General features: G+C 35.7%; 1 protein-coding gene across 8 annotated transcripts in view; it reads right to left on the bottom strand.

The window, feature by feature from the left end:
• RAPGEF6 (Rap guanine nucleotide exchange factor 6) overlaps positions 1 to 14,385 on the bottom strand; it is a 194,972-nt gene that overhangs the window by 80,419 nt on the left and 100,168 nt on the right. For all 8 annotated transcript variants that reach the window (XR_006605373.1, XM_004737410.3, XM_004737414.3 and 5 more), the window contains 4 exons: positions 7,098 to 7,275; positions 4,759 to 4,895; positions 2,541 to 2,699; positions 1,815 to 1,967 (listed from right to left, as the gene is read on the bottom strand). Coding sequence is in view for 7 of the 8 variants with exons in the window: in XM_004737410.3 (XP_004737467.1) it covers positions 1,815 to 1,967; positions 2,541 to 2,699; positions 4,759 to 4,895; positions 7,098 to 7,275 (627 nt within the window). In the remaining variant the exon portion in view is untranslated. The remainder of the gene's footprint in view (positions 1 to 1,814; positions 1,968 to 2,540; positions 2,700 to 4,758; positions 4,896 to 7,097; positions 7,276 to 14,385) is intronic.

The raw sequence follows: 14,385 nt of genomic DNA, 5'->3' as shown, positions 1-14,385 counted from the left end.
GGAGGGACAGGCTGACATTACATGTTCCCTAATACAATGCAAAGAGAAGAACAGGACATCATTTCTGTGGAATTCCTACCAGAAAAGCATGAGTTGTGTCTGCTCATGAGGAAACATTGGAAAGATCCACACTGAGGATGACACTACAGAATAAAAGGTTGTTCTTTAAAACTGCTGAGAATATGAACAGAAAAAAACTGTTCCTAGAGCAGACTCAAGTGACATATGACAACTAAATGCTACTGTGTTCCCGGTGAGATGCTGGATGAGAAAGGACAAAAGCCATTGCTGAGACAGTTGGTGAAAATCTAAATAAGGTCTGTGGGCTGAATGGTTGTACTGCATCAATTTTTATTTCCCAATTTGAAGGGTTCCATGGTGTTTCTGTAGGACAGTGTTGTTTTTAGAAATACACAATGGAATATTCAGGAGTGATGCATCACACTTGCAGACTGTTCTCAAATGATTCAGAGAAAGATGGTGACAGTGGAGAAACTTCAGTGAAATGCCAACAAGCAGTTAGGGATTCAGTGAGGGAGCTCAGCACCGTTCTTGCAACTATTCTCTAAGGTTGTAATGACTTAAAAACAGAGAGTCAAAAAAACATGAGCTCCCATAAAAAAACAGTCTGTGCAATCCACCCATATGTTTATCTTGTCTACATATAAAGCTTATTCTTATCAGTTTAGGAAAAGAAAAAATGTTGCAGAATTGCCTGACTCCTGAGGGAAAATGGATCTGACATTAGTCCTTCACACTATTAAATAAGTTCATGCATTTGTAATGAATAACAACACATTTACTTACTTTGCAGCCAAGACTAGGTTGAAAAGAGAAATGGTTATAAGTTTTTATTTCCTCTATTTCAACTATAATTTCTCTATCTTACAATCTAGAGATCTTCCAGGAGACAGGGTATTGGGGGAGGGGGAGGAAGGAGACAAGGGGGCAAGTAGATAAAGGGTAGGGAAGAGGGAGCTAGAGAAAACAGTATGGGGATTAGTATTCAGACTTCACAATGTGCTAAGGTTTTTGATTTACCTCATTTAGCCCTAATAAAACCTTGACATACCATTTTCAGGTAAGAAAGCTGAGGTTCAGAGAAGATAATGCCTATTTCAATGCCATAAATATCCAGTAACCATTCTGCATCTTCATCTACCATTCTTTATACTTTTGTGATTAGTCCTTTCATTTTCTGTTTTGTTTCTAAATACTGCTGCTATTTTTTAAGTTTCAAAAGTTTTTATTTAAATTTCAGTTAGTTAACATACAGTGTAATATTAGTTTCAGGTGTACAATTTAGTGATTCATCACTTATATACAAAACCCAGTGTCCACTGTCAACAAGTGCCCTCCTTAATACCCATCTCCTCATTTAAGCCATCTCCCCCACCACCTTCCATGTAGCAACCTCAGTTTGTTCTCTACAGTTAAGAGTCTGTTTCTTGGTTTCCGTCCCACCCAATGTCCATTTGTTTTCTTTCTTAAATTCATAAGGAGTGAAACCATATGGCATTTTTTTCTCTGACTGACTTACTGCTGTGTTTGATGACATCAACTCCCATTATCAATGGATCATAAATTTGAAAGGAACACTTTAACCATTGCATTCTAAAATAATATCCTACCCATACTAATATTAAATGCCAATGTCATGCTTATTAAAATGTGTAAAAACCAATGTAGAAAAAAGGACAAGAACTAACAGAATTAACACAATTATCTTGCACTGCACAAAAAGTAGTTCAAAGCCTTATACATAAGAAAGTTTTATTCTATCAGTGACTAGAATAATAAATAAAAACACCCACCTTGATTACAATGTGTCCTTTCCTGGTTCCACTCCGATCTAGTTCACGGTGCTCATGTACCATAACAATTTCTCCCTCTTCCTCAACTTTATGGGTATTCTTCTCCACATGATTTAAAATTCTCCAATAATCCTGCTGGGCTATGCAGACAAACTGTCCGAGAATAACATGGGGACAGTTAATGAACCTGTAGTACATAAATATATCACTGTGCACCAAGGCCGAACACAAAGGTAAGAAATCAAGTGGCATCAGTTCTTTTTTATACAATCCCTTTAACCCTTAACAAAAATCAAGGTGAAATAAATAATTCACGTACAAAGACACAAGAGGTTAAATCCTTTTGAATTCTGCTCTAAAAGGAGAAGTGAGCATCTACTTCTCTCAAAACAGACACTAAGCAAAGAAAACATGAAGCAGGAGTAAGTTAGAAACAAACAGAACTTAGAAGTTCCTATTTTTTTCCCTTAATTTAAAAAAAAAAGGACTAAGCTGGCTATTACCCAATAGAGATTTAACAAACCAACATTTCATGTAATCTCTTCTAAAAATTTGTTCTTTGTTCAATTCCACAAATGTTTGAATCAGACATAAAATTTAGTTTTGTTTTATTAACTGTGAGCTTCTGAAAACTCCCACTTTTCAAATGAAGCCATTTGAAGAAAAAACAGGCTCGGCCATTTTAAATCAATAACCAAGAATATAAGAGCAAAGAGATAAACTTACCTGACAATCATCTACTTTAGTTCTAACAACTCCATGCATGTACTGCTTATCCAGAGTGGGAGTAATTCCAAAACTATTTCCCATAAAGAGATTTTCAACTTTTCCATCTGGATGAGTGATTTCTACAGTGCCGTTTAAAATAACATACCATGAGTCAAGCTACAGAGAAAAAGACAGGTTTTAAGAACATGGAACTTGTATTTTAAAAAAGAAGAAGAGCTGGTTATATTACTTTATACTCTGTCAGAAAACATCCTATGCCTGTCGATGCAAATTAATAAAACTTATTTTATTCTTTCTTCTTTTAGTCAGGGAATGACATCAGAAGGACTTTCATAATTAACCAAACGAGAAAATCAGAGTAAAATGATGCAATGGTTAAAACTATAAGCTGCTGAAATCTGCATCCAGACCCTGCTACTAATTGGGTGAGTGACCCTGGGCAAGTTATTTAACCTCTCAGTGCCCCAATCTCTTGATTTCTAAGGGGGCTTAACAAGAATACCTATCATAGGACCTTTGTCTTAATGAGTTTAAACATACTAAGATACATACTGAGTGCTTAGAAGAGTGCCTAGGACATGGTAAACATTCAAAAGAAAAAAAAAAAAAGATAGCCAGTAATTAATTCAGAATTAATTTTAAGGCATAGTTGACAAAGTACTGAAAATTTCTCTTAATGTTAAGAAAATATTGCCTTCACTTATATAGCAACATAAGATGCTCCTAGAAGTTAACTCGATGTGTATCAGGGAAAGACCACTTGCTCTCCTTTAGTATGCCTCTTACCAGCCTACAGTCTCAACAGTTTAAAGGTGATTCAAGGGAAATCTGGATTATCAGTTCTGAAGGAGAATCAGTAGCAAAAAATTTTTTTTTCCAAAAGCGTGGGTTTTTTTTTTTTTGATATTTCAAATATGAAATTCACTCACTGTGCGATTTGTGGATAACAAAAAATTGCTTGTGAACAGGGACTGTGTCTAGTTTTTCCACCACTATACTCCCTGTGTCTAGAATAGTACCCAGCACAAAGTAGGCAAACAATAAATTTTTGCTGACAGAACTGTGAAAAATTAAGAGAATATAAAAATTTGTGGAAAAGTTTTTCAAAATGCCACTGTTTATACAGTTGTTAGAAGTTTAGTTTCTCCAGGTTTATATTACTTTAAACTGCTGAAACAGTTAGTAGACTGTTTTGCCTTTTAAGAAAACTTAATAGTAAATTCATTTGTTCATGAAACTTTTTTCTTGAGTATATCCTATGTGCCAGATGTTTAGGATATGGGGAAAAACATGTAAATAAAGCTAAAGATAAGGCCCCTGCCTTCAAAGAGAGGCCATCAAATTTTAAAATAACTTGAATGCCTACATATTATTACTTTTGCAGGCATATAATAATTACTTAACCATTGATTACAGAATTACATTTTAGTCATTTCCAATTTTTATTATAAATATGTTGCAATGAACATCTTTTGGCATAACTGAGTTTTATATTATGTACTGAACCAAGACACTCAAGATGAGTGAAACAGGATAGACTGTTAATTCTTCAAGGCCCATGTTAAAAATTTCTAAATGACTTTCCAGAAATGTTATTTTAGCAGTATATGTCCTTTTAGCAGTATATGACAATTCTCATTGGCTGATATGTCAGCATTAATTTTTATCAGTTTGATAAGAAAAACTGAAGAAATTCCTAACAGCAGTAATTCCTCTGCATCTTCCCTTTACCCACACAAAGTTACCAGCCAAACATTTCTTAATATAGAACTGCCACCACATAAATGTCTCAACTGACAGGACTCTACCAGGAGGCATAGATATCAATACATTTTACTTCTTTTAATGTATAACATAAAAAATGGATAAGGAGAGTAAGTAAATAACAAATATTTTAAATAATGACATAAATATACAAACAGAATGATTAAGAATTTTTTTTTAAAAGCATTACAACTTGAGAGAAACAAATCTGGGTCAATGGACATTATTTATTGAACATCTATTCTATACTAGTTCACTGCTGGGAAATAAAAATTAAGACAAAGCAAAGCAAAAACAAAAATAAAAACCTGCATCTTCAGAAACTGTAACAAACCCAAACTCAGCATTCATATAAAAAAAAGTAAAGATTTACATAAGTTTATGGAAATTAAATCATTCTAAAAATTAGCTGCCATACTAAATAATATGCAACATTAATATGCAACCCTACCTCTTGCCCATCTTCAAGAATAATAGCTCCAGCCTGTTCGACCACTTCAAAAATCATCACTGTGCAGAGTTCTCTCCTTACAGACATGGTCATGTTTGCAAAAGCAGGAAGCTGGTGCATAAACTCCATTAATTGTTCTATCAAAAAAAAAAAAAGGCAATTTTGGTATAGACACCATTAAAGGTTACACTTTAAAGATCCAATAAAATCTAGAATTGAATACCCAATTTCCTAATCAACCTATGAATTTATGTTGCTAACACTGAGGAAACAAGGGGCAAGATGACTGCTGGTTAAAGAAACACACACACACACACACACACAATGATTTAATAGATATTTCAGAATCACACACACAAAAATAGGCATATTGGAAGATACCAAGAATTCACAACCTCCAGAGAGTACCAGAAACCCAGACTGAAACGAGGCTAATTTTCCTACTCTATCATTCCACGGTAGTTAAGTTAGTGACATCTTTCCATCTAACAGATTAGCAAAAAAGTCTTTTGTCTAGTTTTTACTGGAATAGAGTTAAAAAAATAAATTTCAACAATTAAGCAATGAAGGGCAACAAATTTGAATTCTAATTCCCAACTGTTGAATCAGCTGCAAGGTAACTCTTTATAATCAACTAATGTTTATGAGTGCTTGCCTTAGGCCAACATTACTGGTACAGATACATGAGTAATAAAATAAATATTAAGGGAGAAACACATATACAAGCAGTCAGCTAAGAGATGTAAAAGAATTAATTCTAAGGTCCTATCTACCCAGATAACTGGGACATAATTATATTTCAATTTTTTAAAAACTGTGAAAAGAACACAGTATACAATTCTTTATCATTAAAAATGCACTTTCAGGGGTGCCTGGGCAGCCCAGTGGGTTAAGCCTCTGCCTTCAGCTCAGGTTGTGATCCCAGGGTCCTGGGATCGAGCCTGGCATTGGGCTCTCTGCTCAGCAGGGAACCTGCTTCCTCCTCTCTCTCTGCCTGCCTCTCTGCCTACTTGTGATCTTTGTCAAATAAATAAATAAAATCTTAAAAAAAAAAATGCACTTTCAGTTTCTGTCCCGATACTATTCATGAGTCTAAAAATATAAGTTAGTGAACTGTATTATGTCATTAGAATGGCAAGGAATGTTCAAATATACTCATCTTTACTCACAGAGATTATGATTTTTGGTAGTAGCATCTTCTGATTTGAATGATAAGCTATATGGCTATTATGAAAGGGAAATCTAGGATAAAATCTTAATTGAATCATAACAATATATAATGACACTAAATAATCCTGTTCTTAAAGAAAACATTAGCATCTTTATTATTATTCAGCCTCCCCAAAGTGATGAGTTCTATAAGAAATACAGAAAGGGAAAATTCATAAACTTTGATCAAAAAATTATACACACACACACACACACACAACACAATTTATTTTTTCTTCCCCTCAAGCTAGACAAGTAAAAAGATGACTTTTGATAATATCTGGAAAATTTTTAAAAAGTTAGACATCAGACACTGTTGTACTGGATAGTAAATATCTTATGGACATGAAGAGGGAAATTACTTTACTGTAGTCAAGCTTTTGTTTTATAACTGAGAGCAGCCAGAATATGAGGGCTATCTGCTTGTGACATCTATCACCCCAGTAATCACCAATGTTGATTCAGATGATCTACCTCGCTAAGCAGGCATCCCCTTCCCCTGACTGTTTCATGTGCAACCCTATGCAAGCTGTGCAGTCAGTTTAAGATGAACTTTCCCTATAAAGGACAACTGTTATTTGGTCAACAGTATACCAATAGCTGTATCTTCCAAACCCTCAAATTGGGGTAGCTAGCCTCCAAAATGGCTCCAAATCTCGTTATTCATGATCCTGTACAATTCCCTCCCACATTACATCACGGTTATTCTGTGTGACACTCTTGAGACCAAATCATAAAAGATAATGTGGCATCTGCCTTACTCTCCCTTGGATTACTTGATTTGGGGGCACCAACTGCCATGTTGTGAGATATTAAAGAGCCTATGGAAAGGCCCACAAAGCAGGAACTGAGGTCTTCTACTAAAAGCCATATGAGTAGCCATCTTGGAAACATATCCTCTAGCTCAGCCCAGTGAAGCCTCAGATAACTGACTAAAACTTCATGAGAAACTGAGCCAGAACCACTCGGCTAGGGTGCTCGTGAATACTTGACCCACAAAAACTATGAGAAAATAAACATGTTATTTTAAGCCACTAAGCTTCAGGTATTTTGTTATGCAGCAAGAGGTTAACTATATATAAATTAAACTATAAAATTCTTATTATGAACAGATATATATTTTTTTTTACCAATATCATCATCAGTTTTGTCTGCAGGTTCTTTCTCAAGACATTCTCGAACAAGATCTCGTCCCTGCAGTGGATCTGTTCGATCAATCTCTTCATCTTCCTCTTCTTCATCTTCAGAATCAACAGGTCCTTCTGGAAGACGTGTTAAATCTACATCTCCTACTTCACTTTCCGTAGCCTACAAAAAGAAATCTTGATCGATTATGTTATAAAAATTGTATGACACAGCCTGAATTAATCAAAACTACTCCTTCCTAACACTACAAAAGACAGCCAACACTATGTTCTATCAGAAACAAAACAGTATTTATAAAAGGCTTCTCTCTGCCCCAAAATACAGGCTCATGGTGACATCCAGATGATAAATCTGAGCCAGTAAGTTCACAAAATGGTCAAGAGATGTAAACACCTGGATTAATACCGGTTTCCCAAATAACACATTTATTTTTTAGAAGTGTAACAGCTCCTAAAACATGAAGTACAGGAGACAGTTTAGCAACATTCATTTTATGAATATCTATTAGTCTGTGCTGGATGTTGCAAATAAGATATTCTTTCACCACAAAGATTTAGAGTTCAGTAAGATAGGCAACCATGTAAATTAAGAACCAAAGTGTAAAAATGAAAAGGACTAAAACAGACCAATTGTGAAGTAATGAAAACAATCATAACACCCCAATACCCTTCTGTTGAATCTAACTGTGCAAAGAAGAGCTGAGATTATTATAGCCAATGTCTAAAATAAGCTTATACTTGCAACCTCAACTTTGGAAATACATTGGTCTCATATATCTGTAAAGGAACTAGCAGATTTTTCAGAAACTACAAATTTAAATTTCAATAATAGAAAATAATGAAATAATAAATATTTGGGACATACTGAAGTAAGCTCCAAGGTGCCAGAGGACTACGCAAATAAGGAAGACAGGGGCACACACCTGCAAGCAACTAGGTTCCTTGACGCTAAAATTGCATTTGCTTTCTGGACACAGAACTTTAGGGTTTAAGTGGCGTCACTTCTGAATAACACATCCTTAGAACCACAAACTTGTTATAGCAGGTTATTATTTCTTTTAAAAGAATAGTTTATATTTAAATGTACACATACTAACATGACTTTCAAAAACCTCATTTATTTACATACATGGATTTTAATCCAAGAAACTAGTGTTAAAAACAAAAAAGCAATACTCTCTGCAACTTCCTCTATAGTTTAATTTTTCAGAATAGAGAAGCTCACCCCCAGAGTAGCCTTTTTCCACTTTATCAAAAATTTAAGGACAATCTATTTTACATATGTGGGTTCTTAAACCAATGTCTTCAACATGATTTCAAGTTTTCAGACCATGACCCAGACTATTTCAACACAGTCTCCAAACCTTTTAGATTATATCTGATAAAAAGATGGCTCACAGCAAAAATAAGCAAGATTCAAGTCAGTTATGAGGACAACAGGCAAGGTTTATTGTCATCTGTGTGAGAAGTGAAGACACTTAAGAGGAAAATTCTTTAGAGAGAATGGAAATCATGGGTAGGGATTGTGAGAGGGTACTAAAGGAACTTTTAGAAATCTTTTTCTTTTTTTTAAGGTTTTATTTATTCATTTGACAGAGAGAGAGCACAAGAAGGAGGAGCAGCAGGCAGAGGAAAAGGGAGAAGTTGGATCCCCACTGAGTGGGGAGCCTGACACAGGGCTCGAACTCAGGACCTTGCGATCATGACCTCAGGGAGATGCTTAAGGGCTGGGCCACGCAGGCGTCCTAGAGATCTTTTAAGGAAATCTGCAAAGGAAAGACTATAGTCTATCCTTATAAATATCTTCTTTAACTGTACTTTTGTCAAAGTACAATAAAAAGAAAACAGATGAATATCATTTAAGGGAACATATTAAACTATTAAAATGTTAAAAGTATACAAGATGTATAAGGTAGCAAAATAAGAATTAAAAATAGTGAAGAAAGAGTAGCCAAAAACATGCTAGGAATTTTAAAAGGATTTTATAATTAAAAAATAAGTAAATAAAACAAGCTATATAGAATCCAAGGTCTAATTCCTTGACTTAGCAAAGGCAAGTCAGGTCTTTGAGGGTGAAGGTAGATATAACAACCATCAAGACAAGAAGTCACTGCATGATATTTCTGAGGATGCAGTTTGTTGGCAGAGTTTAATTCTCTAACAACCGGATAAGAATTTCTTTTTTTAATGTAGTATTCACAATGTCCAGCATACAATAAAAACTTGATAGATGAAAGAGGGAAATATGATACATAACCAGAGAAAAATCAATCAATATAAAGAGACCCAGGAATGAAAGAATGGAATTAGGAGACATGAACTCCCAATGTTATAAGTAAGTTCTAAGATTTAAAAGAAAACCAAACATAAGCAGAGTGAAAATGGGAAATCTAAGTAAAGAAATGTAAGCAATAAGAGTAATGTGAAGGGTGGCAATAAAAAGTACCCCAACTGAAGCAAAGAAAGAGTAAGGCCATAAAGAAAATTTAAAAGAGTCTGAGAGACTAATAAGATAACATCAACTGTTGTTACAAAAAAAAATGTAGATCAACAGATATGTCACATTTGTTAAGACATGGTACAGAGAAGATCATTCCTGGTCTTTTAATTACTTTACCCCAGCACTTGGATTCCAGCAGACCCTCAAGAAGATTATAATAAATTAAGTTCGGGGTGGGGAAAAAAGGTATTTTGGTGAAGCAGTTAATAAGGCAAGTTCATTAAACTTGTGTTTTTCCTTTCCTGCAGTATAAAGTATCTCTGCGTTTATGTGTAACTATAATTTGGTGAGGCAGACAGTCTGAGGTGATTTTTCTGATGACTCTGCCTTCCCCAAATAAAGCACCAGAGGATATCCTTTTCCTGTTTGCATCAAGATAAAGAATGAGGGGAACTACAGGTTGGAATGAAAAGTTACACAAACTTACAGAAACCACATTTTCAAGTTTAGAGAAATATATTAAGCCTAATATTAACCTTTAACTTTCAGTGCTTCTCTTTTTTGCATTCCTATTTTGAGTACTTCATTCAACCTTTTACATGTACCACTTAGGCCTTATGTTTCCTCTCTCTTTGGCCGGGGCAAGAAGGCTGTAAAATTAATCCTTCATGGTAATACTATCCAGAATAGTCCATTCCATATTCTCTGCAATAGGTCATGCAGTTTAATTAAAGCCTTATAAAGTCTTCTTTGTCCTGGATAATAATCAAGCTTTAATTACTAGTGATCCTCTGCACTTTCGTGAGGAACGATATTGGTTTCTACTTTCAAGTGTAACTAAAAAAAAAAAAAAATTCTAGATTACCTCCTAAATGCCAAGAGTGTGCTTAACTCAGCATAAATAAGAAACAAACCCTGCCTGTACAAATTTTCTATTCATAATCCACAGAAAAACTGCTGTGGGGTTCTAAGACATTGAGAAATGATATGAAAATGTCATCAAGGTGAAACTGCAGATAGAAGAGCACAACCAAAACACAAGGCTAGGACAAAGCAAACATGTTCAGGGAGTAACACATGTATTTTGTCATGGACCAGAATCTAGAATGTTCAAGTGGGGAACAGTGAAGCACTGAAACTTTTAAAATGTATGAGTAAGGTCACACCATTCTTGTAATTTATCTCATGTGGGGGTTTAAAAAATGGGAGTAAGGGCACCTGGGTAGCTCAGTCCATTAAGTGACTGACTCTAGATTTTGGCTCAGTTCATCATCTCAGGGTCGTGAGATCCACCCTATGTTAAAATAGGAGTAGCCAAAAGGTAAGTGAAATTCTGACCAGGACAAGGATACTTCTGACAGAAATATTAAAGTAGAAGGAAACGTGGTATGACAAAGCTAGCTAAGGTGTCAAATGAACCACCTAGTGGAGATGCGGCACCAGTTATAGAGAGACTGGCAGTAGAGGTATGAATTAAGGATTCATGCTGCCATAGAGATAGTAACAGAAGCAATGGGATTTTTTAGCATGTTTTACTTCCCACAAAGAAACTAAAAAAGATGACAGGGGATGAATATATGCCTCAGGTTTCTAAAATGTAAGTTAATAATAAATAAATATATTAAATTAATGCTTTATTTAATAATATTCCAGCTCTTGCTGGTATAAACAGACTGAAATATATAGAAGTAGTACTCAGAAAGAAGCACTCCTTATCTAGAGTACTCTTTGAGGATACATAAAATATCTGATCCAAGAACAATCTAGAATCTTAATATATAAATTTAGCTAAATTCTAAGCTAATCTGATTAGAAACATATTCATACCAAAAGATTACTTGCATTTTATCCAGACTGTGGTAAGTGGGTTTTTTTGTGTGTGTGCTTTTTTTTTTTTTTTTTAAAGATTTTATTTATTTATTTGACAAACAGAGATCACAAGTAGGCAGAGAGGCAGGCAGAGAAAGAGGAAGCAGGCTCCCTGCTGAGCAGAGAGCTCGATGTGGGGCTCCATCCCAGGACACTGGGATCATGACCTGAGCCGAAGGCAGAGGCTTTAACCCACTGAGCCACCGAGGCGCCCCAGGACTTTTATTTTTAAACATGAAAACTCTCAAGGAGGAAATGCAGAGCACAGCCACACATTTGGCCATATAAAATGGTGTCAATAATTTTCTTGTTAAGAAAATTATTCAACTCTCTTCTCTCTTCCCCTCAAACCTCCAAATTAAAAATACTTGCATTATTTCACAAGGGTTTGCTTATAGTGTTAGAAGCCATGACCAGATTAGGTGTTTGCTTTTAAAATCTATGAAGTGCCAAAATTTGGATGACCAAACTACCTCATCTGTCACTGGTCAAGGTATACATACACAGGCAATGTCCACCTGTAACTAAACGGTGTATTCATAGCTTGAGTAAGTACTCCAAAGGAGGCTGGAGGTCAAGAGAAAGACTAAGGTCCAGTATTGATATTCCTCTTCCCTTTGTTATAGGATGTGACTGGATAGACACACACTATTTGGTTGGTGTTTTTTACTATATCTGTTTTTTTTTTTTTTAAAGAGTTTTTAATTTGTTTACTTGAGAAAGAGAACAAGCAGGGAGTATGGCAGGGGGTATGGCAGAGGGAGAGGTGGAGGGAGAAGCAGGCTCAGCGCTAAGCAGGAAGCGCAATGCAGGGCTCCATCCCAGGATCCTGAGATCATGACTTAAGCTGAAGGCACATGCTTAACCTACTCAGCCACACGGATACCCCCTTATCTGTGTTTTAATTGTAAATCTTGATATTCTGCATTTGGGGGGATATATTTTTTCAATCTGTTTTTATTCTGTTCTTATTTCTTTTACAATTTAGTAATTTTTTTTTTTTTTTTTTAAAGATTTTATTTATTTATTTGTCAGAGAGAGAGCGAGTGAGAGCACAGGCAGACAGAGTGGAAGGAAGAGTCAGAGGGAGAAGCAGGCTCCCTGCGGAGCAAGGAGCCCGATGTGGGACTCGATCCCTGGACGCTGGGATCATGACCTGAGCCGAAGGCAGCTGCTTAACCAACTGAGCCACCCAGGCGTCCCTACAATTTAGTAATTTTAACTTAAAGCTTTTCCCACAATTTTATTCAACTTTTATTTTTAACAGTAACTATATTTATATCCTCCTTAAAAATGTGTTAAATACAGAAATACTAATGTTCACTGAGAAAAAAAATAAGAAAAGCTAAGGTAACATAATAAAAACTATCCACAAACTTACTACTAATAGAAAACATTACTATCATTTGGTCCTCTTTAATTCACATTTACATTCCACGTATACAAGTATAAAATACATGTAATTATGTGTGTATGTGTATTTATTTCAGATATTGGTTTCTTCTGTTTCCAACTGTTTTTAACATAAATGGTTTCTATCCATTGGCTATTCACCTAAGCTTAACCTAAGCCCAGGTTTGAGGATTTTTACCTTCTTTGGCCATCCTTAAAATTTTTAATCTTACCTTTTTACATTTTGAGTTTAGTATTAAAACTATCTCCTTTAAATTTCTGAATTCCTGTTTTGGTTCTAGATTTCATTATTTTTGCTTCTTTTATCTATTAAGTCCTCCTAAAATAATTAACACCAACTTTTATCTTACTGATTACATTTTACTTATGTCATGTTTAAACTATATGGCCCCCAAACCACCCTCCCTGCAAAAACCCCAAACTGCATGACTCAATTTATGTGGCCTTTGGAAAATGCAAAATTGTAAAGGCAGAAAACAGATTAGTGGTTGCCAGGGTCTGAGGATCAGAAGATACTGACTATAAGGGGGCAAACAGTACTTTCTGAGGTCATGGAAATGTTCTGTTTTCATGGCTATACTGCTGAGGATGAATTTTATTCTATGTCAATTATACCTCAGTTAACATAAAAAAATATAATAAAAACAAACACAACTAATGATGTAGGAAACAGAATGAGCATAACTTGGTACTGGAAGTTATGCTCAAAGGAGAAGAGTCAATAGTAACTTTCAGGTTTCTGGGATATGACATGGTGCCTTCTTCACTTTGTAACGGAGACAGTCCTGTAACATGTAGGACAGCTGGCAAGCTTACTTATCCACAGTTTATCCAATGTTAAAAGGACTCTTTAAAGGCAGAATGAGGGGCGCCTGGGTGGCTCAGTGGGTTAAGCCTCTCCCTTTTGCTCAGGTCACGATCTCAGGGTCTTGGGATCAAGTACCACATCAGGCTCCTTGCTCAGCAGGGAGTCTGCTTCCCTCTCTCTGCCTGCCTGCCTCTCTGTCTGCTTGTGATTTCTGTCAAATAAATAAATAAATTAGATAGATAGATAAATAAATAAATAAATAGGTAAAATGAGCTGTACAAAGTGTTAGTAAGGCAAGAAAACCTGCAGAAGGTTGGAGCAGGGCTCCTATATACAAGGCCATAATTCTATAGCAGAAGACTTCCGACTACCAGTAGATGTGCTCCAGCCTCAGCCTCAGGTGGACAAACCAGTAGGAAGACATGCTATACACTATACAGACATGCTATAGATATTACATTAAGTACAGTGCTTCAGAAGCTTCTCCAGGATCTTGCAAAGACATCAGACACTGCTCTATATAGCCCATCATCTGGTGCAGAGTAAAGCACTGGCCTTTCCATGTGACCCTGATCTCAATCTGTGCACTAACCTTTTGTTCTTCCTCTTACAACCACCTAAGGCTCTGTTCCTTGCTCCAAAAAGGTGGTAACATCTGGTTTAGAAATGGATATACTAACGAGATGAGATACCTAGAACTTAACATAACCTCATCTCTGCTGCATGTTTTCTCCTAGCAACGT

This window comes from Mustela putorius, unplaced genomic scaffold (genome assembly GCF_011764305.1).
Source record: "Mustela putorius furo isolate JIRA1106 unplaced genomic scaffold, ASM1176430v1.1 tig00000145_pilon_pilon_pilon, whole genome shotgun sequence".
Classification (NCBI taxonomy): domain Eukaryota; kingdom Metazoa; phylum Chordata; class Mammalia; order Carnivora; family Mustelidae; genus Mustela; species Mustela putorius.
The sequence above is the reverse complement of the archived record's forward strand: the minus strand, read 5'-3'. Positions and strand labels throughout refer to the sequence as shown.